This window comes from Diceros bicornis, chromosome 1, assembly GCF_020826845.1.
Source record: "Diceros bicornis minor isolate mBicDic1 chromosome 1, mDicBic1.mat.cur, whole genome shotgun sequence".
NCBI lineage: Eukaryota > Metazoa > Chordata > Mammalia > Perissodactyla > Rhinocerotidae > Diceros > Diceros bicornis.
The window spans coordinates 90689746-90715269 of NC_080740.1; the positions used below are offsets into that span (position 1 = coordinate 90689746).

Below are 25524 nucleotides of genomic sequence, written 5' to 3' on the forward strand. Positions count from 1 at the left end.
CTTCCAGTTGCTGTATGTGGGACGCAGCCTCAGCATAGCCGGAGAAGCGGTGCGTCGGTGCGCACCTGGGATCCGAACCCGGGCCGCCAGCAGCAGAGGGCGAGCACTTAACCGCTAAGCCACAGGGCCGGCCCGGGGAAGGTTTCTTTTTTCCTTTTTCTTTTCTTTCTTTCTTTTTTTTTTTGCTGAGGAAGATTCGCCCTGAGCTAACATCTGTGCCAATCTTCCTTTATTTTTTAGTATGTGGGCCACCAGCACAGCATGGCCACTAACAGAGCAGTGTAGTCCACGCCCAGTAACCGAACCCTGGCCGTGGAACCCTGGCCACTGGGGCTCGCCCTCAAGGAAGGTATCAAAGCTGACTTGGCCTCAGGACATTTTCAGCACCAGCTGGCGGAAACTTCTCTGTCCTCATCTTGCCTGTGCAAGTTCCTACCAAGTACATCTTCGAAAGTGCCCCCTCATCGTCACAGGTCACTGCACTTCCCCAGGGCTCAGCCCCTGGCTCCGGCCGGCCACTTCCACCACCTCAGCTCTGCTCCTGACTGCTGAAGGCTGCTAACCGTGTGACCTGAGACTCCTTGCCTGACCCTTCCTGTCTCACTCATCTCCGGCTATAACATGGGGATGATAATGATGGCACCTACCTCAGGGGGTCTGTTTGAGGATTTTAAAAAAGTATCTAGAAAGTGCTTACAATGGCAACTGCACATACTAGGTGATATTGACATGTTGGCTGTTATTACCGTTTTACAGATGGGAAAACCGAGGCTCAGAGGGGGGCAGTGATTTTCCCTGAGGCACACAGCTGGTGAGTGGCAAAGTCTGGATGGGAACACAGGTCTGTCCCTAGTCACTTCAGCACACCACACGCCCTCCCCGCTTCCCCTTCTAGCAGCCCCATTTCCACATCCAGGGGCTGGCCTGCCTGGAATTTGGTCAGAAGTCGTTCCTGAGGCTACAGCTGTGGAGTCTAGGAGAAGAGTCAAGGGGCGGGAGTCCTGGGCTTGGAGGGGTGGAAGCGTGCCCCGTGCAGTGGACGTCCATGGTCAGGCATCCCTGTCCCTGTCTTGCAGCTGATTTTCCACTTCAGACTCTGGAGAGGTGCATGTGATCCATGCCAGTGGGTCAGACCCAGTGACGCTTCAGGATGGACCCAAGTCAGTCCAATGGGTATCAGCCCCGGGACTTTTACTGGAACTATTAAGAAAGGCTCCACTGAGGCTGCTGAGTTGGCAGGATGTGGGCCTGGAGCTGGCTGAGGGGTGTCTTTGCCAGTAATGGGGGAAGTCACCTGAGAATAAAGCCAGCACTGAGGAAAGCAGAGTTGAGAGATGGAGGGAGAGAGAGAATGCGAGAGAGCGAGTACGCTCAGAGAGACTCCTGATAACATCCATGGGTACCGGATCCCGCCAAAGCTGAAGCCATTAATCTTTTCTGTTAAATGAGATAAATTATCCTTATTTTTGCTTAAACTAGTTTGAATTGCAGCTGAAAGAGTCCTTCCTAATCTACCTAGTCCCCAAGTAGTGGTCATTTTTGTCAGTGGCAAGGGACATGGATGAAAGCTGAGTTGACCTTCTAGTGCCCCCAGGCCCTGAGCAGGAGGACCCAATCTGGTCCTGGGGCCCCTCCCTGGCCACTCCCACTGCATGATCTCCCAGGGCTGGCTCCTGCCTCCTGAGTTCTCCCCCAGGCTCCCAATAAGCAACTTCTTGCCCCATCATGACCCCCAGAAACCTAGCCCCCCACCCTCTTTCAACCCCAGTTGGGGAGGGGCCCTTCCTCCATTCTCAGGGTTGGCTTTGGACTTAGGCTGACTCAGATTTGAATCGCAGCCCAGGCTGCTGCTCCCTGTGTGCCGGCCCTTTAGAACACAGGCCTCAGCTCCCTTCCTGTAGCAGGGCTGCTTGGAGGGGTCCACAGGATTGGATGTACCTTGTGTGTGTTCCAAGGCCATGTGGGGCCTGGCACTGAGGAGGCAGCACCAGAGTCATCAGTTCCTGCCTCTGTACTCTGTACTCCGGCCAAACAGTCCCTTGCCCTCCACTGCGTCTCTCCCTGCTGACTTCAAATGAGCTCAAGCCATCCAGAGCTAGACAAAGCCCCCCTGCCTGCTGCCTCTCCAGCTGCCCACTCAGCCCCCTGCCATGGGCTCTGCCCCCTCGGCGAGGAGACTGCACTCTCCAAGGGCGCTAATGGCCTCCCCTTCCTGGCACAGGGACGTTTCCCAGTCCCTGCGGCCTCCACCCACACAGCGTCGCACCCCAGCCTTGGAACACCGTGATCCCTGCAGCTCTGTGGTGTGGGGCAGCTGGGGGTGCAGTCGGGAGCACCTCAGACTTTGATCCTTGGAGCAGCAAGCCCAGGCCATTCTGGCTGGGTGGCTCTGGGCAGGTCACTTTCCCTCTCTAAGCCTTAGTTCCCTCATCTGAAATGGGCCTTTAATGACATCTCTCTTAAGTGTGTTTTGATGATGAAATGACATGAAAGCAATTGCTCTGTGGTTCCCAGCAGAGCTGGGCTGTGCAGAGCAGGTGCCCTGTGCTTGTTTTCACTTCCATCTAGGCTAGCTCCTCTTCCTGAGATTCAGGCCCCAGCTGTCTGCTCTTCACCCTGCTCTCCCCTTACGTCCCCCTCAACTTCTCCTTCTTCAACCACCTTCCCTTGGCAGATGCCTCCCTTTCCTCCCTCCACCCATCTTGGCAGCTCAGCTGACCCTGGCTGCTAGTGGTCAGTCCTCCTCTTGGCCCACCAGAGCCAAGCCTCTTAAAAAGAGCTGTCTACACTCTCTCATCTGCACTCTCTCATTCCACATCCTCACCACCCACCCTCTTCTTCCTCTAACCCTGGGAGCCGCCACAGCTCTCTGCTAAACTGATCTGGCAAATGTCACCTTGTTGCGAAATGCCATGGGGACTCCTCATCCTTATCTGCCTGGTTGACACTGTTGGCAGCCTCTGGAAACACTCCTGCCCTGCCCCAGCCTACCTGCCCTTTGCTCTCTGGAGGTCGTCCTCCGCCTCTGGTGGCTCCTGCTTTCTCTGCCCAGTGCTGCTTCCTGGGCTCTCATCTCTTCCCTATGCTTGGGCCCCGGTCGTCCTCACACTGGATTTGGCCCACGTTTATTGTTTTTTTTTTAATAGGATTTTAAAAAATCTAACTTAGTTGCCAACATTCAAAAACCAGATTTCACATAAAAGTCTGAGTCTCTGGACGCTGTCGGTAAACTGGCAGATCTGGCCACAGCCTGGCATTCCCACGCGGCAGCCCTTGGTTGAGGCCAAGGGCAGGCGGCTGCCCCCAGAAGGCTCCCCCCAGCCCCCGTCCCCGACGGCTCCCAGCAGCACTCACCACGCACCCCTGTGCTCTTGCTTGCTTGTATCCATGGAAACCAAGGATGGACTGAGAGGGCCTCATGGTTCAAGAGAAGTGGGAGAGAGTACATTTCTTTGTGGAAGTGAAAGATACTCTGTGCTGAATATGCTAGGGATGTCTAGGTTGCAAGAAAACCATATCCCACCTGCTTTACTCCTGATGTGACCTGCCTGGGCCCTGCTCCCCACCTCTCTCTAGACATCAATGACAAGCATCTGTGATGACTGTGCCAGGCCTGTCCCAAACTCATTCCCGAATTGAATCCGCGGTGAATCCAGACCTGAATCTTCAGCTGCTCCCTGAATTTGTCTCCTAAATGTCCGGGCACCTCATTCAGTCATCAACAAACATTCATTGCGCATCCACTGTTGGCCAGGCACTGTTCTAGGCTCTGGCAAGACATCGTGAAAATAGGGCCAGCCCCGTGGCTTAGCAGTTAAGTGCGCGCGCTCTGCTGCTGGCGGACTGGGTTCGGATCCCGGGCGCGCACCGACGCACCGCTTCTCTGGCCATGCTGAGGCCGCGTCCCACATACAGCAACTAGAAGGTTGTGCAGCTATGACATACAACTATCTACTGGGGCTTTGGGGGAAAAAAGATAAAGAAAATTAAAAAAAAAAAAGACATCGTGAAAATAACACAGGAAGCTCTGTACTCAGGCTCCAGGGCTCCTCAAGAGAACACAGCAGACCCTTCTCTTCTCCTAAAGGGGATGAGCCCAAGCACCTGTTGAGAATGCCGGCAACTTCAGATGTGCTGAAGGTCCTCATTCCAGGGAGCTCTGAAGGACAGGTGGCCATGGGCACACTAAGTTGTCTAGGCCTAGTCTGGTCCCTCTCCAGTCCATGCTTGGGATAGGAGAGATAACAGTGCCCCTAGGGTGGTGGAGGGTACCTGCAGGAAGCAAGGGGCCCTGGGGAAAGATGGGACCACCACCAGAGCCTGCAGATGTCGAGAGGTGGGCGGAAGTGAGCTTCCCAGAGGGGCACTCACTGGTGAACGGTGCTCAGTGTCAGCCAGTCCCAGGACAGTGTACTCAGCTTCAGGCCTGGCTCCTAGCCCTGCTCATGGCTCAGTGGCTGTGCGGCCTTGGTCAGGTCTCCTAATCTTTCATCTATGAAACGAGTCTAGGGGCCACCCTGGTGGCGCTGCGGTTAAGTTCGTGCATTCTGCTTCAGCGGCCCAGTGTTCACCGGTTCGGATCCTGGGCACAGACCTACTCACCGCTCATCAAGCCATGCTGTGGCGGCGTCCCATATAGAAGAGCTACAACTCCACAGCTGTGATACACAACTATCTACTAGGGCTTTGGGGAGAAAAAATAAAAACAGAAAGACTGGCAATAGATGTCAGTGCAGGGCCAATCTCCCTAAAAAAAACAAAAAGAAAAAATGAGTCTAACTGCAGACACTTCACAGGGCTGCTGGGAGAGCATGTGAGATGATGTAAGCAATGGCTGGTCTATTCCAGACCCCTAGCAGGGTGTCCTTCCTTCCTCTCCTCACTCCTCATCCCCCAGGCCCCCACTCTAGGCTCCCTGGGACCTGTCACTGGGTCGCATCTCTGCCATGTCACTTTCTGCTCCTCCCTTCCCCTGGCCCGTGCCCGTCCTCCTAGTCTCCCTCCTGTCCACCCTGCTCATGGCTCTCGGCTCTCAGGGCTCTTTCTACAACACAGATCTGAACTGGTTGCTTCACTATTTCTTTTTTTTTTTTAAGATTTATTTTTCTTCCCCCCTAAAGCCCCAGTAGATAGTTGTATGTCATAGTTGCACATCCTTCCAGCCGCTGTATGTGGGACGCGGCCTCAGCATGGCCAGAGAAGCGGTGCGTCGGTGCGCGCCCGGGATCCGAACCCGGGCCGCCAGCAGCGGAGCACGCGCACTTAACTGCTAAGCCACGGGGCCAGCCCCTGCTTCATTATTTCAAACTCTTCTGTGCCCTGACTCCCCACCCCCACCTTGCCCTCAGGAAGCAGTCCCAGCTCCCCAGCCCGGCACTTGTGGCCTCCCAGGACCTGGGCGCTGCCCTTTTCAGCCCCACCTTCTTCTGCTGAAGCGTATGATGGCGGCCGGCACCTCTGGGCCTGCCCTCTGGCTGTGCCTGTTTTCCACGTCCAATCCCTGCAGGTGCACACCCAACTCCTCTTTCCTGACCTCCAAGCCAGGCCACGCCAGGCTCCCCCACTTCTGTGGCTGCCTGGGCCCAGCACACAGGATCCCCCTTTATCTCCTCCTGATGACCAGGAGCCCTCCACGTCCCCAACACAAGGACCACCAGGGTGGCAAGCCCTGGGCAAACTGTCTTAATCTCTGCCCTGCTATGTGCCTCAAATCCCACCCTTCCTGACGTGTAGGGGGAAGCACACACAGGACACAGCTGGATACAGGTTTATTGTGGCACTGGACGTGAACAGGGGCCGGTGTGGCCAGCACCGGTGTGCAATGGTGGTGGAGGGAGTTGGGGGGGAGATGCAGGGGGTGGGGCAGGGCCCAGGGAACCCTAGGCTTGGGCCAGGAGTTGGGGTTGGGGCAACTTTTGCCAGCCCTCCTCAGAAATCTCGGGGTGATGACTCCAGAACCAGTGACCCCTCTGGCTGGGCTGGGCAAGGCGGCAGTGGGTGGGAGAGGCTCACACGTGGGAGAAGGCATGGCTCTTGCAAAGGGGCTTGTCCTTCTTGGAGTAGAAAGTCTTTCCTTCCAGGTTGATCTGACATATCTGGGGACAGCCAAGGTCCAGTCACATGGGGTTGAGGGTGGCAGGGGAGGCCCCTTCCCAACCTCTCATGAATCCCAGATGCAAGGGGTGGGAGGGAGGCTGGTGAAGAACACAGGGTGCTAGGGGTGACCCGAGTCTGAGGGGGGGCACTCACTGCACACACGAAGCACGTGTCGTGCCAGCTGAAGCCCAGCGCCTCCAGGAAGCGGTCCCCAGCATCAATCTTGAAGTCACAGCCACGGCATTTCGTGCCAAACATCTTCTCATAGTCTGGAGACCGACGCAGAGAGGAAGGGGGTGCTGGGTTCTCACATGTCCCACACCCCGCCCCCCTCACCTGGCCTTGCCCCCTTGCCTGGCCCGCCAAGTACCTCGCTCGCAGTAGGGTGCCCCTTCCTCCATGTAGAAGGCCCGGTTACGAATGGGTGTCTTGCAGGCTGCGCAGGTAAAGCAATACACGTGCCAGGTCATCTTCAGGGCATGCATGATCTCCTGGGAGGAGGCGACAGTCACCAGGGGGCTCAGCCCCCTCCTCTCCAGAGCCCAGGACACAGGAACGCTGGCCTCGGGCCCTCTTCCTTCCCATGGTAAAGGTTACATCTGCACACCCACCGCTCCCACTCTCTATCTCCACCCCTGAGGTCTCCCCACAGAAGTCCACGCCTCTCAGGCTTGCCACGTCCAAAGCCAAGCTCCCAATCTCCGCCCCCCAAACCTGCTCCTCCCAGAGCAGTCTCCATCTCAGCTGATGGCACCTCCATCCTTCCATCTCCACAGGCTAAGTTCCCCTCTTTCTCACGTCCCACATCAGGTCCTCCAAGAAATCCTGCTGGATTTCACCTCCAAGAGGCATCCAGGTTTGGACCACTTCTCATAGCATCCCTGATGCAGAACATGAGCCTCAGGCGTCTGTGGCCTCGGGGACTTCACAAAACTTGCCTCCGTGCTCCTCCCTCTGCCCCTCCAGTCTGATGTCAACACCAGCCAGGCCACATCCCCCTCTGCTCGAATTCCCACCTGCTCCACATTTCTCTGAGCAAAAGCCACAGCCCTATGAAGGGCCCAAGTGAAGGGCCCAGGGGCCGCGGTCTGGCCTCTGTCCCTTTGCTCTCCCGATGGCCTCTCGCCCATGGTTGATGCACCAAGCACACTTGTCTTGGGGCTTCACACCAGCTGTCCCCTCTGCCTGGACTGCTCTGCTCCAGATATGTGCAAGGCTCAGCCCTCACCTCCTTCAGGTTTCTGCTCAAATGTTACCTTTTCCATGAAGCCCACTCTGATAACACCAGTTCATATTCCAACCTGCCTTCTCAATGCCATACTTCCAATACCTCTATCTCTGTGCTTTCCTTTTCTCCACAACTTTTCTCCTACTAACACTACTAGGTAATTTACCTATTGTGTCCATTGCTTATCATCTGCCTCTCCCCCCTTCTTCCTGCTCAAAGGTAAGGTCCAGGAGGGCAGGACCTTCTGGTTAGAACATCAACTGTTCTATTAACTGATAGATCCCAACAGGGCCTGGCCCCCTACATGCCTATCAACAAGTGATTTTTGAGTTAATCTGGGCGGGGCTCAGCTCTCCCTGGGCCAGCTGTCAATCCCTGGATCCCTTGGGCCAAGCAGGGCCACAGCATTCAGATCTGGAGCAGGTGGAGAGCAGTATGGGGCCTCAACGGGGTCAGGCCTGGGGCTTCAGCTAGACCTTGCTTCTTAGCTCGGTGACTTTGCCAACAGCTTTACCTTCTCCCGACACTTGGTTCCTTCCCTTGTGAAATGGGAACCTAATCCCAGCCTTGCAGGGTTGCTGTGAGGATGGCCCTGCATTTGAAGCTGGGGGTCCCAGACCCAGTGCCTGCCAGGGCTGGGTGGCTACACAATACAGCAAGGTGGGCACTGTGTCATGGCAGAGCACCGGTTCTGCCTGTAGGGGCAGTGCTGACCAGTTCATTTAGGAATGCCCAGAAGGCTCAGGTGGAAATCTACATGTTAAAGTGAAATCTCTTGATTTAATTAATTAATTAATTAATTTATTTATTTTTTGTGAGGAAGATTGGCCCTGGGCTAACATCCGTGCCCATCTTCCTCTACTTTATATGAGACACCGCCACAGCATGGCCTGACAAGTAGTGCGTACGTAGGTCCGCGCCTGGGTTCCAAACCTGCGAACCCCGGGCTGCCGCAGCGGTGCGCATGCACTCAACTGCTGCGCCACCAGGCCGGCCCCGAAATCTCCTGATTTTTTAAATATTAGCCATTAATTTAAAAATGAAGCAGTGTGGACCTAGCTAGACATGTGTCGGCAGCATGCAGCTCTCAGGTGGCCCATCTGTGCCCTCTACAACATTGATGTCACATCTCACATACAACTCAAAACCACCCTGGCCAGGAAGTTACTGCCATCCCCACTTTAGTGAGGCCCAGAGAGAGCGACTTGTCCCAGGTCACACAGCCAATAGACGGTAGAAACGAATTTCGTGCCCAAGTCTGCCTGCCTCCAAAGCTGGCTCTTCCCACTGCCTAGTGTTGCCTCTTTTCAAAAACCAAAGGGTCCAGGGGAAAGAATGTGGCTGTAAGCTGGTAGGACAGGGGACTCGGGCAGAAGCTTGGGGAGCCCAGAATGGGGTCCGGGGGCGTGTGGGCAGGGAGTCAGGTTTCTGTCAGTATTCAGAAGACCCAGCTGTCACCGTCTATTTTACTCCCTTATGTTTCCTATATCTGTCTGCCTCTCCATCCCCACTTCCCTGACCCAGGCCCGAGCAGCCTCAGTTCCTCTTTTCTAGCTGTCTCCTCCCGCCCCAGAGGAAGCTGGCTGAGGCAAATCTGACCACATCAGCCCTCAGCTCCAAACTCCTCTCACAGCCCCATCTACCTCTTCTGTCTCCTCAGTCTCCGCCCACCTCTTCCGTCTCTTCTCACACCCCTGTCCACCTGTTCCATCTCCTCACACACACCCCCCGCCCCGTCCACCTCTTCTGTCTCTTCTCACACCCCCGCCCACCTCTTCTGTCTCCTCACACACCCCCGCCCACCTCTTCTGTCTCTTCACACACCCCCGTCCACCTCTTCTGTCTCCTCTCACACCCTCCCCAGGTGCTGCCCTGGGACATGAGCTATTTCCTCTGCTTGTAATAATCTCCCCAGATCCTTCTCCGAGCGAATTCCTACTCATGTTTCAAGTTCAGTTTAGAGACTACTTCCATCCACTCCTGTCAACTATTTACTGACCACCTCCTATACAGGAGCACAGTATAAAGCATGACCAAAACAGCCCTGGTCCCAGCGCATGGAGTCCACACCTGGGGAAGTGATGGGACAAAAAGACTAGGGGGTAGTGAGCCAATTTTTGGGGGGTCTCATCTGGTGGGGAGAGTGGGTATCAGGGAAGGTGTTCCTGAGGAAGTGATATTTGAGTCCCAGATGAGAAGGCACAAGATAAAGAGGGTGCCAAAGAGTGTCCCTGGCAGAGAGGACAGCCTGTGCAGGGACAGCCCTGTGGCGAGGGGAACAGCACATTGGTAAAATGGAGCACCGGAGCGAGGGGGGCTGCTGGTAAGTGGTAAGCCTTGATGGCATAGGGTCCCAGATGGTTCCCAGACCAGGACAGGTCCACTCTAATGTGTCCCCCCAGCCCTCAGAGCTTCTCTCCAACTCCACTGAAACAATCTGATTGCACTGTGTTTCTCCCCACGCCACGCTGAGCTTCGAAGGAAGGCATGGTCCCGAGTGCTGGGCACAGGCAGGGCGTGGAGCTCGTGGCAGGTTGGGGAGGTCAACTTCTTGCCCCTTGGAGGGTTAGGTGGGGGCTCCCTAGGTTCTGTCAGGCCCTGGAGTCCCTGCAAGAGTGGGAGCTGAGGGCCCTGGGCAGCTCTGTGGAGCCATTGGCCTCGGTCGAGGCAGGAGAGGGTTTCCCACCCAAGACTTACTCCAGCCCCCAGGAGCCAGCCGGGCCCTGGCAGCCTCAGCTCCCCATCTGTGGCTTGGGTGACAACCCTGCCCACCCAGGACTGGGGCGGGGCAGGACGAGTACGGTGTAATGCAGGCAGAGCGGTCAGTGAACAAGAGGGCCTAGACCTATGGGAAGCAAACCCAGATGCCCAGCTCAAGAAGGGTCCTGGGATCCAGCCCATTCTGCCAGAACAGTCCAACTGGGTATGGCCTAGGCTGGCAGGGAAATGACTGTGATCTTGGACAAAATTCCCTCAGCTGTAAGATGGAAGTAGCCAAAGTGACTTCGTAGTATGATTGTGAAGCTGGATGTCTACACACAGCTCGTGCCCCACCACACGAACCGTCGTTATAATGACAAAGATTGTGTTAATATCCATTCTCCCCTTCCTGTCTACTGACAGAACCCCCATTTTGTGCTGGGTACATGGCTGCCCAAAACAGACTATCTTCTCCAGCCTCCCTTGCAGTTCAGTGTGGTCATGTGACTGAGTTCTGGCCAAAGGATGGAAGCAGAAGGGTTGGGAGGCAGCATCTTCTAAAGATGGCTGCCATGGGCCCTCCATCCCTGCCTCCCCTTCCAACTTCCTGCTGGCTGGAATATGGACACTTTGGCTAAGGCTCAAGAGCCATCTTGGACTACGAGTGATAAGTAAGCCCCTGCTGAGAATGGCTAAGCAACAGGATACAGGAGCTTGGATCTGTCTACCAGTCCCAGACTGCCTGGCTCTGGACTTCTTTAGGTGAGAAATAAGCCACCTTTATTTTAAGTTTTCTGCCACTAGTGGTCAAGCTAATCCTCACTACTACGAACATCACCGGAGCTCTCTGGCCACATCTGGCAGCTCAGACTGTGGATCCAGAAATAAGGAGAAGCGTGAGTGGCAGCAGAGCCCCCACCGGAGTCAGCAGTGCCTGGGGCTGCTCCAGCAGGACCTCAGGTCCTGCAGACTTGGGCTGTTTCCGCCCCTCTCTGGGCTTCGCCTTCCACACACATGCAACAGGAAACCCCTCAGCTTGTCACCCTGCCTATCCCGCCCCCTTTTCTCTGGCCCTGCCCTCAGCCCAACACCTTCCGCAGCCCCCTCCCCAGGGTGAGCTCCTGGGGGCAGGACCCACGTCTGTCTCTTCACGAGGTGTCCCCAGCATGGGGCACACTGCTCACACCTAATAAAGACACAAATGGAGGAAAGTGGACAGCCTGTCACCCTTTGCTCGTGACACGCACCGACCCAAGCCCCAAGCCTGGCTCCGGTTGGCAGGCAGCTAGTTTGGCACGCAGGAAACCTGCTCGGGCTATGCTGTGTGTTTAGCCTCGGCAAGAAGAATAACATTTTTCGTGTGTGTGTGTGAGGAAAATTGGCCCTGAGCTAATGTCTGTCAATCCTCCTCCTTTTGCTGAGGAAGACTGGCCATGGGCTAACATCTATGCCCACCTTCCTCCACTTTATATGGGACGCCACTACAGCATGGCCTGACAAGCGGTGCGTTGGTGCGCGCCCGGGATCCAAACCTGAGAACCCCGGGCCGTCGCAGCGGAGCGCACGCACTTAACCGCTTGCGCCACCGGGCCAGCCCCAAGAATAACATTTTGAATCACAAGTTTTTGAGTCTGAAGTTCTGGCTTTGCCACTTGGTAATCCTGGGCCCTTCATGCACATCAAGTTATCTTTCAGAGTCTGTTTTCTCATGCGTGCGGGGCAGAAGACACTATGGATTGGCCTTTCAACAGCCTGTCACAGCCCCCTTCTTTTTTGCCTTCCTCTCTTTTGGAGGATGGAAGTTAAGATACGGGTTTGTCAGCTTCCCCTGTGGCCCAGGTGCTCATAGGATAACAATTCCACCACTGAGATACAGATGCAAGTTTCTAGTTTTTCTTTCAGAGTTAAAAAGCAAAACCCTGTTAAAAGAATGCCATTTGCCCCTTCCCTCTCCTTCCTGCCTACAGGAACACAAAGGCTGCAGCTTCAGCAGCCATCTGGCAACTACAGTAGATAAGCTTGGGGACAAGGTCTACATGCTGAGGATTTCAGAGCCAAAAAGCAGGAAAAGCCTAAAGGCATCCTTGAGCGGCTGTTCCAGCCTCGGAATTCTTGTGACTGAAGTCAATAACCCCTTCTGATTGCATCTCTGTAACGGGGTTTTCTGTGACCGCAGCTGAATGCAACCCCACTGACACAGTGGCCATCTCTTATTTTGGCCTGACCAGCACTTACTTCCCTTCTTCAGCTAATGTCATCCTGGTTTTATTTCAAGGAACCAGTCCTACCTCACTCGCAGTCTGTGGTTCAGGCAGGGCCACCCAAATCTTGCTCCAGGAGTCGGTGTCACTCAGGCCTAGCCAATCTGAGTCACAGGGCTTGGTTCAGAGATGGGCATGTGACACAAGCCAGGCCAATGAGCATTAGCACTGGGACTCTTGATGCATCCACTGGCCCAGAGGCGCTCTTGTTCACTTGTGGGGCTCAGCGGGGGAGATCTAACCCTGGCACCATCTTTGCCACCTTCTAGGGAAAAGTATGCTGGGAACAAAGCCAATACAGATAAAAACACAGGCAAGTGGTAGAAAAGGAGTTCTGATGACCTCAGGACCTGCGTTCAGTTAGGCCTGAAGTTAGTGCCCCTTGGGTTTGCTGCTTATTTGAACCAATACCTTTCTTTTTTTGCTTGAGCCCTTTTGAGCAGAATTTTTGGTCATTTGTTAAGAGGATCTTGGTTAACATAAAGTGAGGCCAATATAGCAGCCTGCTTATGAGGCTGCTAAGGATCCAAAGGGCTCAGGCAGGGAGAGCCCCCAGGCCAAGGAGTTGCTCAACAGCACTCCCCACAGCTGACAGGGTTGGGACCCCCCCCCCCCATCCCCCTCAGCCCCACTCACGCCTGTGATCTTCGCCTTGCACTTGGCACAGCTGGGTGCGTAGCGCACGTCATAGCAAGGTGGGCAGAAGATGGCACCCTTCTCCTCGAAGAAGCCGCCCTCTTCCAGGACCTTCCCACACTGGCTGCACACAAACTCCTCAGGGTGGTATGCGTGGCCCAGCGCCACCAGGTAGCGGCCCCTGGGTGGGAGGCAAGGGCAGTGAGAAGGAGTGTCTGCAAACAAGGTAGGGGCTCCTGGCCCAAGTGGGTTTACTGAACACCTATTCTGAAGCCTTCAAGGAGAAGTTCATTCTCCCTGCTTTCCAGATAGGGGAGAAAATAGGCTTGGGAGGTGACCTGCCCAAGGTCACACGGCAAGAGTGATGCTCCTGCACTGCTTTGATGACAAGAGACGAGGGAGGGGTCAACATTCAAACAGGGAGAAGGGCTACATTGGGTGGGGGGGGCGGCGGGGGGAGGGGTGCTGCCTTGGGCCCAATGAGCCAAACCAAAGGAACTGCCGCCCTGAAGAGAAGGAGGCCAGAGTGCCCAGGAGCCCTGAAGACCAGTGGGCACCTGAGCTGCCCCTGGTGCCCATGCTGTGCTGCTTGCCTGTTCCATCTGGCCTGGGGAAGGGCCCGCAGGTCCCAGATAAATGGGGGTGTCTGAAGGAGGGGCTGCTCTGCAGAGCCTAAGAGCTGACAGGAGTTAAGGGCAGGGCAGGGCTGGGGTTGAGAACTAGGAAGGTTCCAGAATCTAGCACACTGACTCTGGAGGCTGTGTGACCCTGCTGGGCCCCCGGGAGCAGCGCAGAGGGAGAGGGGCCTCTGGCCTGTCTGCTCTGAAAGCAGAGGCTCAGCAGGAGAGACTGAGCAAGCAGGAGAGAGAGAGGCAGAGGGGCTGGGAGGCGCAGGGCCTTCCTCGCCCAGGGAGCAGCGAGTGCAGAGGCACAGCTCAGATGTGTCACTGGCACTTCCTCCATTTGACCAGGGCAAACGCTGACAGAAGCTGTGTGTGTGTTGGGGGGGGTGGGTGGTGGTACGTGATGCAGGATTCAGAATCTGAGGACCCAGGCCATGTCTCTACCCCAACTCCAAGTGGCAACTGAATCCTCATCCTCCTGTAGTGGTAGCTGAGATGAGTGGGGAGACAGACGGGGGAGCAGAGGTCAGAAAGATGCCAGGGCTGGGCTTTGGGACAGGAAAGGCCAGGGTAGGAAAGGAACAGGGCCACCCACCGGATGACCTTGTGGCACTGGTGGCACACAGGAGTCTTGCCATTGCTGCCGCTGCCCCCTCCTGCACCCCCTCCAGCAGCTGCTTGCACGATGGAGGTCCGGTTCTGCAGAGGTGTGGGGGTGGCCAGCTGGCTGTGCCGGGTCAGCACCGTGCTTGTCTTGTCTGGGGCGTAACGCTCGGCAAATGCAGGGTCCACAGCCCAGGGTGGGCGGCTGGTGGAGCTGGGGGTGGTAGGGCCTGCTAGGGCCAAGGAAAGGGGCTCCAGGGGGGTGCCCAGGAACCCCAAAGGACAGAGGGTAGAGCCCAGGGCAGCTTGCAGAGGCCCGCCACCCCCATGCCCCTGGGGGCTACCCACCCTTCCCCAGGCCCAAGCCCACTCTCTCTCACCAGGCCAGGGTTCCTGGGGTGTAGCTGAGGCTGGGGCTGGGGCTTCTGTCCTGGGCACCTGGCTGCAAGATCTGCCATTCAAGGCCCTGCCAGCTGAGGCTCTTGGCATGGCCCTACCCCCCAACCTTGGTCCTGCTGGCCCCATGGGAGATGCCTGGGTGTATGAGAGCTGCTGAGCTGGACTCCAGGTCCACTGGGGTAGGAATGGTAGGGCAGCTTCTCCCAGCCAGGTTCCAGCTGGTTGGTCTGTTGTACAGGGCTGGGAGGTGGAGCAGGGATCTCACTCTGGGGCAGCTCTTGGGGCTCCCCTCATCCCAGAGATCTAGCTCTGACGGCAGGGCCCTCTTTACCGGGTACTCCCTCCCACTGAGACCCAGACTGGCAGGGCCCACACTCGGTGTGAACTAACACCCCCATGCCCAAAATACAAACCAATCCCACAAAGATAGAAGACAGAGGCAGAGAAAGCAGTGTTGAGAATGTTTATTTCCATGCCCAAGCCAGCAGAGACCTGGCAGACAGCAGTACCACAGGGCAAAGAGGGAGGGCAGTGGCAGACAGAGCCAGGCCCTGTGCCAGGCGGGCATGGCCAGGGCCAGGCCAGCAGGAGGCTCAGTCCAGGGTCAGGAAAGGGGTGGGTGAGGTAGGCAGAAGCTGGAGGCACCAAGGAGGGGTGCCGTGGGCAGGAGGAACAGAAAGAGTGAGGCAGAGAGGGCAGCCGGCCGGTGAGGGCCAGGCTACGACTGCACGTTGAGCACGTGGGCAGAGCGCTGGTGGTGCCAGTCCCGGAGGCGTGTGTAGCGTGGGCTCTGCAGCTCCAGGACATACTTTTCCCTGAGGGGCAGAGAGAGAAGGAGGAAGTGGAAGGAAGGAGAAATGGAAAGGAGGAAGAACAGAAGGAAGGAAAGAACGAAAGAAAGAAAGAGAATGGAGCGCCCTGGCTGGGGATGCCCAGGAGCAGACACAGGGCAGGGGCTGGAGCAGGAGAGGCAGGAGATCAGAGAAAGACTGGTGCCCATCCTTTTACCTTGATTTCTTCAGGTGCTCCTCATCCGGGTCTTGCACTGAGAGGGCAGAGGCAGGTATTGATCAAGAGAAGACAGAGGGGCACCCCAGCCCTGAGCTCTGGCTGAGCCCAGGCCTGGGCTGGGGACCAGGAGGAGAGTCCACCCTGCCCCAGGCTGGCACTTACTGAACTCGGTGCCCGTGAGGTGGGCAAGGATGCGGAAGGAACGGGACTGGCCTGTCCCAGGACGCGGCCGCCAGTCCTCTGTGTCCTCCATCAGCCGCTGCTTGCTGGCATCTGGGACCAGCGGTCGGAGCGGCTGTCTGTGGGGAGGGTGTGGCTCAGAACCTCATGCTGGGGATGGGCAGTGGGGGCAGCCCCTCCTGGGATTTGGTACACGTGGGCTATGGTGATGGGAGAGTGGGGAAGGGCAAGGCCAGGGCCCTGCTGGGGTGGGGGTGGGGGGCGGGGGGCAGGTAAGTGAGAGGGAAGAGGGCAGTCAGGGTGAGAGGAAGGCAGCCAGGGTGGGGAGGGGCCACCGCCCAGAGTGCCAAAAGGAAGGAAGAGAGGGACAGGCAGAGGGGGCTCACTGACTTGTCAGGGGTCTGCACCTGTGAAGGAAATAGACAGATGGACAGATAAAGGGACAGACACAGGGGAAGAAGAAAGATGGCAAGGGGTCAGAGTAGCCAGGGGCAAGGCTGCACTGAGTGTCTGGGGCTCAGTCGGCCCGACGCCACACCCCAACCCCAGGCCGCCGGCGGGGGGCGCTGCCTCGTTCAGAGCCCCTAGGAGGGCAGTGCCTGGACAGGAGCCACACCCTTCGAGGGGCCCTGTGCCTGCAGCCCCTGCCCCAGCCACAAGGGGTCGCTGCCACACGGTTCGGCCGGGCTGGGGTGCAGCGCAGACGGAGCAGCAGCGGGCGTGGGGCCGCGACAGATAGTGTGGGCGGTGGGCAGGCAGGACAGACGTACCCATTCTGCTGCGGGGCGCTGTCAGCAGGCAGGGGCGCCCCGAAGGGCCGGGCCGTCTTGTTGAGGGAGGCGCTGGGTGCAAAGGTGTACCGCGGGGGGTCCGCGGCGGGGGCCAGGGCCTGGGCGGAGACAGAGCCACACAGCCGGGCAGGGGGGGCGGGGGTCTGGGTGGGAGTGGGGCGCCCCCCTCCCCCCGCCCCGCGTCGAGGGGACAGCGGTGCTCCAGCCCTGCCCCCACACATCTGGCCAGGGGCTACAGGGGAGGGGGCGACTCCGGTTTCAAGGGGCCCATTTGGGAGCGATGATCTCGGCCCACGCAGGCCCAAGGGCAGATGAGCGAGCGCGGCTTGCAGCACAAGCCGGCAGCAGCGGGCAGACAGACAAGCAGACATGCGTGGTACCCGGACCGTGCGGCAGCCCCCGGCCCAACTCCCAGTTCCCCCGACTCTCCCCAGCTCCAGTCTCCGCCCTCTGCTCCCCGCCAGAGATGGGGGTACTGAGCCTGCGCTGGGAAGGGCAGGTTAGCCTGGGCGTCCAATCCCACCCGGCCCACCACCCAGATGACCCAGGACCGTCGCCTACCTTCTGCGGTTTGCTCTGAGCCGGCTGGGCCCTGGAGGAGAAGGCGAAGGGGTGATGGCGAGCCAGGCCCGAAGGTGCCCCCACCTGCCCAGTAGGCCAGCGCCCGCATACCTGCTGAGACCCAAGCTGAGGCGCTCCCCGCAGACACGGATCTTGTTCTGGGCTTCAATGTGCGTGAGGCCCCCCGCATTCTCACCGTCGATGCTCAGCACCCAGTCGCCCACGGCCACACCAGCCTGTGCAGCTTTGCCTCCAGGAGTGAGCTGTGGAGAGATGGAGGGTCAGGGAGGCCCAAGACCCTGCGGACCAAACTGGGGCCAACAGTAGACAACCCTGCTTACTCAGCCCCACTTCTAGCACCCAGAGACCTTTTCGTTCAACATAATTCTAGGCAGTTGCTGGATACTAAAGTTATCTAGGAGGAGTGTGGCTCACCTGAGCTTCACAATCGCCCTGCTTATTTAGTTATTCACCTCCTCGACCCTCCCCACGATCCAGAAACTACTATGACATCAACAAGCAGCCACCCTCAGGCTAAACCTCAAGCTTTTCAGTTCCAACCATATCCTCTTTAGGCCCCTGCTGGCCTCTTGCCCAGGCTATTCCACGCACCAGACATGCCCTCTGGCTTGGGCATGGGGCAAGTTCCTCCCTGACACTGCTGGGTGCTCTCATTGACCTCTTACGCTACCAGCACCCTGTCCTGGGGCCGTCTGCAAGGATCTGCAAGGACCCTTTAAGAGCCAGGAATAGGCCCCATCATCTCCAGGATCCCAGTGAACAGTGCCTGAAGGGGAACCAAGGCGTCAGCTGGGGCTTCAGAGGCTATAAATGAGCATCACCCCCAAGCCTTCAACTGCCACATCACTCTCTCCTCCAGTCCTTCAGGCTCTGCATTGGGAATCCCGGGTTCCTGTGGTCAGTGAGGTGAGGGGCAATAGGAGGCTGGAAAGAATGGTCACTACCAGCATGAGATGAGACCATCAAGGATGACTTCTGGGAAGCAGTGGGCGTTGGTGAAAGGAGAGTCAGTTGGGGGGTGGGCACAAGGGGTGAAGAGGCACATTTGTATGGTGACTGACAAATAATGTACAACTGAAGTTTCACAATGTTATAAACTATTATGACCTCAATAAAAAAAACAAAAACGGAAAGTAGGTTGTGCTGCCTAGGGGATGAAGGGACCAGGACCTGGCCTTGAGGTTAGGAGGGGCTGTTAGCAGTTTGAAGTCCTGGGGTGGAATATTTCCCAGGCCCTGGACGGAGGTAACCCTGACAAACCCCAGTGGGCCCTCCCAGCACTCTAGCCCAGTGGCAGCAACCCAGGCAAGGGCAGTGCCACTGTTCATGGGTCTCAGGCCACAGGGCTGCCCGGCCATCCGGCAAGGTGCCTGGTATTGAGCAGGTTTCTGTGGGGGAAGTGCTGGAAGGCAGATTCACACTTCACAGGTGTGGGGGGGTGGATTGGGGGATATAGGCTGCCCATGGCCCCAAGAGGCTCCTCAGTGCGCCAGTGCACAGACTGAGCTAAGGCAAGGAGAGGGGAAGCAGGAGGTTCCAGAGAGAGGGCAGAGGGACCAGACGCAGAGACTGACAGCACTGGGGCAAGAAGGGAGAGCTGGGTTTGACAGCTCTATTCCATGCTGGGGAGGTTGGAAGGGTAAGACAGCTGGGCAGCTCCTTTTTCACTGCAAAATAGTAAGAATAGCAGCTTACATTTATGGAGCACCTAGTATTGCCACATGCTGACACTGAATCCTCCAATAACCCTGTGGAGCAGGGTCTGAGATTATATCCATTTCACACAGGGGAAAACACAGAGGTTAAGTAGCTTGCCTCAGATGCCCACCTAGCAAGAGGCAGGGCCAGGTTTGACCCTGACTCTAAGGCTCTACTACGCTAGGCTACCTCTGCTGAGTGTTGGGGCCCAACTCAGAGGTCAGCCCACCTAGAAAGACTCCCTGACCCCCTGGCTGAGTTTGGGGCCTGGATCCCCTCTCTCACCTTCAGTGCAATCCAACAACCCCTTATAATGGGCATGAGGAAGTGACACCCTTGAGGGGAAATGACTTACTCAAGGTTATGGTGAGTCAATAGAACGGAAACCTGGTCCAGCCACTCCCTCCCATACGGGCTGGGCTGGCTCCTGTGACATGTGGGCTGAGCTTGAGCTGGGGGTCTTGGTGGGGGGCAGGAGCAGCTGGCTCCCCGAAAAAGGGGTGGGGAGTTGGGGACTACTTCCTTTCCCGAGTGAGGAGGACAGGAAGCACAGGAGGGATGGGAGAGTGCTCAGAGAGGTAGAGAAAGAAGCAGGAGAGAACTCGGGGGTAGGGGGCAGAAGGGTGGCTGGAGAGAGAAGCAGGGAGGCCCTAAGTACGAAGGAGGTGAAGAGCCAGGGGGCTGGACATTGCATGGGGTGGGGGTGAGTCAGCCTGAGGGCTCCACCGAGCAGCCCAACCCCCAAGTCCCAGACGTTACCTCATCTCCCAGGCCTGGGCCCACAGCCAGTCCTGGGAGCCCCTCCCTCCTCTCTCCATGCCGGGGTCAGGGGAGACAGAGGGGGCTGGCCCAGCTCAGAAAAGACCACCCCATCAGCCCACCCACCAGGGCCTAGGTCCAACTCCAGGGCTGGGCTCAGCTCACCACCCCACCCACACACTGGGGCTGCTGACAAGCAAGGCGTGGCCCAGAGTGCCCCCAACAGGCCACAGCTGAAAGTCCATCCCCCAAGCTCACTATGTTGCCCATCCCCACCAATGAAGAAACAGTCTCAGAGGCCAGCCAAGGCCTGCGACTCCCCAGCCACACTGGCCAGCACTTTCCAGGGAGGGGGATTCAGGATAGGTTTTCTGGGCTGGCAAGGCATCAGGACCGTAAGGGCTGGGTGTGTGTGTTGTAGGGAGACCTGCTGGCAGGGTAGTTTCCAGGGGAACCCCATGGAAAGGTCCCTGGGAAGATCAGTGACCGCCTGCCTGCCCTGGCCACCAAGCCCAACTCCCGCAGACTCCGCCTTGGGGCCCCTCTCAGGCTGGGCAGTGCCTGGACAACCTTCTGGCCCCCTCCAGGCTGTGCCTGCCCTGGGCTTCCTGCCAACAGCCGCCTGCCCACCAGGCACCCGGGTGGGCCTCTCTGCACAGGCAGATGTGGGGACAGGAAGTCCCCACCCCACACTGACTCCTAGGCCACAGTCAGAGACACCAGCCCTCACCCTCTCTGGGCAGGCAGTTTGTTGTCTATGTCCCACAACTGACCCTACAGCTGGAGCTATGGCCTGGTGGTCACCAGCTGAGGGGCCCACCAATGCAGTTCAGGGGTCCCGGCCTAGACCAGCCTTTTTCGGCTCTGCAGACTCCAGCCAGCAGATGGCCATCCCAGCATGGGGCTGCATTCTTGGGCTTATAAGGCAATCCCCCTGCCACAGGGAGGAGCCAGCCCTTAGCTCCACCCAGGAGCCCCCCCCAACCAGGGCAGGATCTTAGGAGTCACAGCCCTAGAGACCTGTCCCACACCCCTGCTTGGGGTCAAAGGCCACTGTATCCTGAATGGGACCAGTGGGGGATGCAGGTCCTCGCACAGGCTGGAAAGAGACCCTCCTCACTCTCCTAACCACGAAAACTGCAGGCCATCCCAGTGCCTGAATCCCAATCCCTGCTTTGTCATGGAATTGCTGGAGGAGCGCCTCCACCTCTCTCAGTCCTGAGCTCCCTCATCTGGAAAAACAGGATGACAACTGCTATTCCCTGGGTGGCAGTGAGGGTGAAGTGAGATCCTGCAGTCTGAGTGTCCTGCCTGGGGGCTGGCTCCAAGCATTGCTCCCTCAAGGGCCTAGACACTTCCTGGAGATCTCAGGCTCCCCTCCTGCAGAATGGACATCCCTCAGGCCTCAGAGGTGGCCCCAGGAGCTTCATGGAATGGCATCAGGTATAGTGCAGTGCTGGGGAAGTATGAGGACTTCTTTCCCAGTATCCACCTAGTTAGGAGTCCTTGTGGCAGGTGACCACCACATCTCTGGACCTGGACACCTCCTGGACTCTTGGCCCTGGCTCCCTCCTGCTCAGACTCCTCCCATCACCCACTGGAAACCTGAGCACCCAAAGACTCCTGGGGGAGCCCCTCCCCCAACCTAGGCTCACCCGGGAGATGGACAGGGGCACATTGAAGTCCTTGCCCCCCTGCAACCGGAAGCCCCAAGGTGCTGGGCCATCCAGCACCACCTTGAAGGAATCCATGGTGTCCGTTCCTGAGAGGAGAGAGAAGGTGAGTGGCCAGCATAGTGAGTGTGCAGGCAGGCCCAGCTCTGGACACCAGCCTTGGACTGGTGCCACGCAGGCACAAGCAGACGCTTAGCACACCCAGGGCATCTGCAGGCGGGCACCTTGTCAGGTCTGGCTGGGCTGCTGGCTGGCAGGCCTCACTTTGGAAAGACAGGGGCAACCCTCCTCCCCCAGGGACTGGGAGGGTGAGGGGAGCCCGCATCCAGTCTTGAGGTTCTTTTCATCCAGGAGTGGGCCGCAGGGCTAATTTGGCACGGCCTCCCCCTAAGCCAGCCTTGAGCCTCGGATGGCGGTGGGGTGAGTCAGGGGCCGGCACTCCTCTCCCCCGCCCCCAGGTCCCGGCAGGCAGGCCGCAGCTGGAGCCTGCTAGGACTATATAAGGCGTGTAAGCTGACACTGTGCGGAGAGTCAGCGGAGGGAGCACACGGGGGCTCGGGACGCGAGGGGGAGGGGTGGGGAGGGAGGCGGCTGGAGCGAGTCCTAGCCATTCCAGGACCGGTCGAGGCTGCTGGGAACCAGGGCGGGACCCCTGGGCGCTGAGGGGGACCGGGCAGGGGTGCAGGCTCTGCGGAAATCGGTGGGGGCTGGACCCCAAAGCGTGGCCAGGAGGGGGATTCATCCTGGAGCCCAGTGGGGGTGATGCCACTCCGACGTGACTCAGTTTCCCCCTGGTCCCCCGCCCGGGCCCCATGCATTGGCCGAGTCCCGAGCGCAGGAAGCGGCGCAGGCGCCAATCGGTCCCGCCGCTGCCGGCTTCGTCGCAGGAAGGCGGGGGCGGGGGCCCGGGCCCGAGGGAGGAAGCGCAGCGCTGGCCACGACCCCTAAAGCCCTCTGCGGTCCCCAGCAGGCCTCTGCCCCCCGCCTGGCCCAGCCCGAGACGCCCCGCGCTGTCGCCTGTACCTGCTCGGCCCCGCCGAGGCGCTGCTCCGCAGCGGTCTCCCAAAGGCGGTGTCGGGCTCAGCCGCTCGTGTTCTGACCCCTCCCCCGTGGCTGCCGTCCGCTTTGAGCCCGCTGAAGGGGGCGGTGCCCCAGGCCACGCCCCCATCGAGGACACGCCCGCGAGCGGCCGGTCCGTCAGTGGGAAGCCCCACCCAATCCTCCCTCCCCGCCCAATCACGAAATCCCGTCTCGCTTTGAGCTGGAAGGCACGGCCCGCCCCGGGCCCCTTGGTGGCGCGGGGCTGGCGCGGGGCTGGGGCGGGGCCTGGGCTGCGGGATGCCGCGTCTGGGAGCCCAGCCAGCCGCTCGGCCAACGCCTTGCGCCTCCCGCTGGCCGAGTGAAAAGAAGGCAGCCTTCGAAATCAAACAGATCTGGGCATTAGTTGTCTCTGAACATTAGTTTCCTCCCCGGAAAAATGGGACAATAATACTGGCCTTGCAGGGCCGCCGTGAGGATAGGCATTCTTTGGCGTAAGGCGCAGGCATCCGCGGCTCCAGAATTTCTAAATCGAAGAAACTTGGTGGGAGGAGACACATCGAGGTGGGATTAGTTGAGGTGGGAACAGGTTTGCAGAACACTCTACTGACGGCAGAAAATAAGGGCAGGAGCGGACGGAGGTGGAGGGGGCCCTGGGCTCGGCCTGAACTGTGGGCCCTGGCCTCCCTCCCACCCCGTGACCCCAGGCAGTCAGCATCCCGCTGCCTTGCGACCCCGTCTCAGCGACCCCACACTGTCGAGATGGGCTGTGTTCTGGTACCCGACTCCAGAGGGGGTAGCGCCGCTAGTGGAGGCGCAACGGGAGACTCTAGCGAGGGTGTCCGAGTCCCCGCTTGGCCCCCAGTGCTCAGCCCCGGCGGCTAGCTCAGCCGGCGGGGGAAGTTGAGCAGGGACGGGAATGAATCGACGTCCACCTCTCAGCTGCTTCTAGGGCGTGGCCGCGGCTGCCCTCCCTGCTCCATCATCACGCTTCCCCTCTTCTGCATCATTCCCCTCACTACACAAACTGCTGAGAGAGTTCTCATCTTTAGAGACATCTCTCTTGACCCCACCTCCCTCTCCAGCTATTGCTCTTTTATTCTACTCCCCTCGAGAGTAAAATCCCTGGAAGGAGTTGTCTATCGCCCTGTCTCCGCTTGCTTTCCTCTCGTTCTTTCTTGAACTCACTCCAGTCAGGCTCTCATCCCCACCAGTCCTCTGAATTAATTCCCTTTTCTCAAGGTCTTTGATGCCTCCAGGTTATCGAATCAATGGCGGTTTCTCAGCTTTGTCTTACCGGTCCAGGGGCATTCCCTCTTCCGCTGGCTTCATGCCTCCTCCTGCCCCACTGGCTGCTCCTTCACCGCCTCAGTAAACAGCACCACCATTCATCCACCTGGTCCAGTAAAAACTATGAAGTTATCCTTCCTTTCTCTTCTCTGTCATACCCCAGATTCTGCAATTCCCACCCTCAGAATATGTTCCACATCTGGTCACTGCTGCCGTCATTGTCCCTGCCACTTATCTCGTGTCTGGACATCTTAACAGTCTCCTAATAGAGCTCCCTGCTTCCATGCTTGCCCACTCCAGAGTCTTCACCATGCAGCAGCCAAAATGATATTTTTAAAGCAGAAATCATACCACATCACCCTCAGCTTTTAGCATTCCGGTAGGCTCACATTGTACTTAAAACTAAAGTCCTCAAGATGTATATGCCACTAATAAACTGACTCTACCTCCCACCACTCTCCTCCTTGCTCACTGCACTCCAGCCACTCTGGCCTCCTCACTGTTCCTCCAACATGTCAAACATATTCCTGCCTCAGGGCCTTTGCACTTGTGGCTCCTTCTGCTTGAAGCACTTTCACCCAGATGTCTAAGCAACAGGCTCTCTCACTTTGTTCAGGTCTCTGCTCAGCTGTCGCCTCCTCCAAGGGATCTTCTCTGGCCACCTATCTAAAACAGGAGTCCCTTGACACCTTGCCAGCATCAAGTACTAGTCCCTTACCCTGCTTTATTTTTCCCCATAGCACTTACAACCATCTGATATTATATCAAGTGTTTGTTTCTTTATTGCCTTTTCCCCCTTTGGAAACTCACTCCCATGAGAGCAGGGACTTGTCTGTCTCGTCCACCAACATTTCCCCAGTGTCTGCACACAGCAGATGTGAATGAGCAGATGAAGGAAGAAAGTGACACAGCACGTGAGCAAAGGAAGAAGTGGCAGCTGGGGGTCCTGGCAGTCCTCCAGCAGAGAGGACCCTGTGACCGCATTCCTTGGCCTGTGCAAGGCTCAGGCCTGGATGGAGCCACAAGAGCTCCCTGTATAGGCAGCCCCTGGGTTGCCCCAGGCTAGGACACAGTGCCCCCCGGCGGCCAGGACAGCTACAGCTCCAGGGCCAGGCCCCTAGAGTCCTGGAGGTTTCCAAGGACTTTCTCTTTCCCAGTCTGATTGGAACCTCACAGAAATTGCATGAAACAAAGAGGCTTAGATTTGTAGTGAAGGGAAGCATGCCTGACCAGGGACCCAGAGTCCTGGGTTCTAGTTCTGGTCATGACCCTGACTCTCTGGGTAACCTCCAGTGTGTCCTCGGATTTGCTGAGCTGTGGGGCAGAGGGGTCCCTGCCGCAGGCACCCTGACTGGGAACCTTCTGGCCTCAGCTGGCTCTATGGCAGGCAGCCTGATGGATCATGGGAAGATTTTACCCATCAGGAGGAGCTTCCGTAAGTGGGTCTGAAATCTGCCTCCCCATCGCTCCAATGTCCTGAGCTTTGCCCTCTGTGGCCACAGACACTCTGGGGCAGCACTGCACAGAACCCCCCAGCGTCCCTTCAGACGTTACATTTGGAGATGCCTTTTAGACAGCCAGAAGTCTAGTGTGCAGTTGGATTCTTAAATCTGGAGCTCAAGGGAGAGGTCTGCACTGAAGATATACCTTTGGGAGCCATCAGCATTTCTTTTGTCTTTTCTTTTCTTTTCTTTTTTTGGTGAGGAAGACTGGCCCTGAGCTAACATCTGTGCCTGTCTTCCTCTATTTTGTATATGGGACGCTGCCACAGCGTGGCTTGATGAGCAGTGAGTCGTTCTGCTCCCGGGATTCCAACCTTCGACCCCTGGGCCACCAAAGCAGAGAGCACGAACTTAAACACTACGCCACTGGGCCGGCCCCTAGCCACCAGCATTTAAATGACCAGTGAGACCTGGAGACAGGACTGGCTCACTTAGGGCAGTAGTTCTCAGCCTT

General features: G+C 57.9%; 2 protein-coding genes across 6 annotated transcripts in view; one reads left to right on the forward strand and one right to left on the reverse strand.

Annotated features, from left to right (window-relative positions):
• Positions 1 to 5751: 5751 nt before the first annotated feature.
• PDLIM7 (PDZ and LIM domain 7) lies at positions 5752 to 22367 on the reverse strand. Of its 5 annotated transcripts, none has more exons than XM_058547302.1 (13): positions 22264 to 22367; positions 21223 to 21329; positions 17201 to 17352; positions 17090 to 17120; positions 16508 to 16626; positions 15720 to 15856; positions 15555 to 15591; positions 14528 to 14589; positions 14140 to 14377; positions 12922 to 13102; positions 6467 to 6587; positions 6250 to 6365; positions 5752 to 6095 (listed from the first exon to the last, which is right to left on the reverse strand). In XM_058547302.1, exons 2-13 carry the CDS (start codon positions 21316 to 21318, stop codon positions 6009 to 6011), a joined length of 1377 nt encoding a protein of 458 aa, XP_058403285.1. In that variant the 5' UTR covers positions 21319 to 21329; positions 22264 to 22367; the 3' UTR covers positions 5752 to 6008. The 5 variants fall into 5 exon arrangements, with proteins under 5 accessions (XP_058403285.1, XP_058403275.1, XP_058403266.1 ...); XM_058547292.1 differs by having other exon boundaries at positions 14140 to 14380; XM_058547283.1 differs by having other exon boundaries at positions 14528 to 14598.
• HNRNPAB (heterogeneous nuclear ribonucleoprotein A/B) overlaps positions 13926 to 25524 on the forward strand; it is a 314463-nt gene continuing 302864 nt past the window's right edge. Inside the window, exon 1 of the mRNA XM_058547378.1 lies at positions 13926 to 13934. The gene's annotated coding sequence lies outside the window, so the exon portion shown is untranslated. The remainder of the gene's footprint in view (positions 13935 to 25524) is intronic.

Coding starts and splice junctions, on each gene's coding strand:
- PDLIM7 (XM_058547274.1), bottom strand. CDS start 21,318: ATGGATTCCTTCAAGGTGGTGCTGGATGGCCCAGCACCTTGGGGCTTC. Junction 14,599..15,554: donor GAGCACCTGAAGAAATCAAG/GTAAAAGGATGG, acceptor CTTGAATGGCAG/ATCTTGCAGCCAGGTGCCCA. Junction 14,381..14,527: donor ACCCCAGGAACCCTGGCCTG/GTGAGAGAGAGT, acceptor CCTTGGCCCTAG/CAGGCCCTACCACCCCCAGC.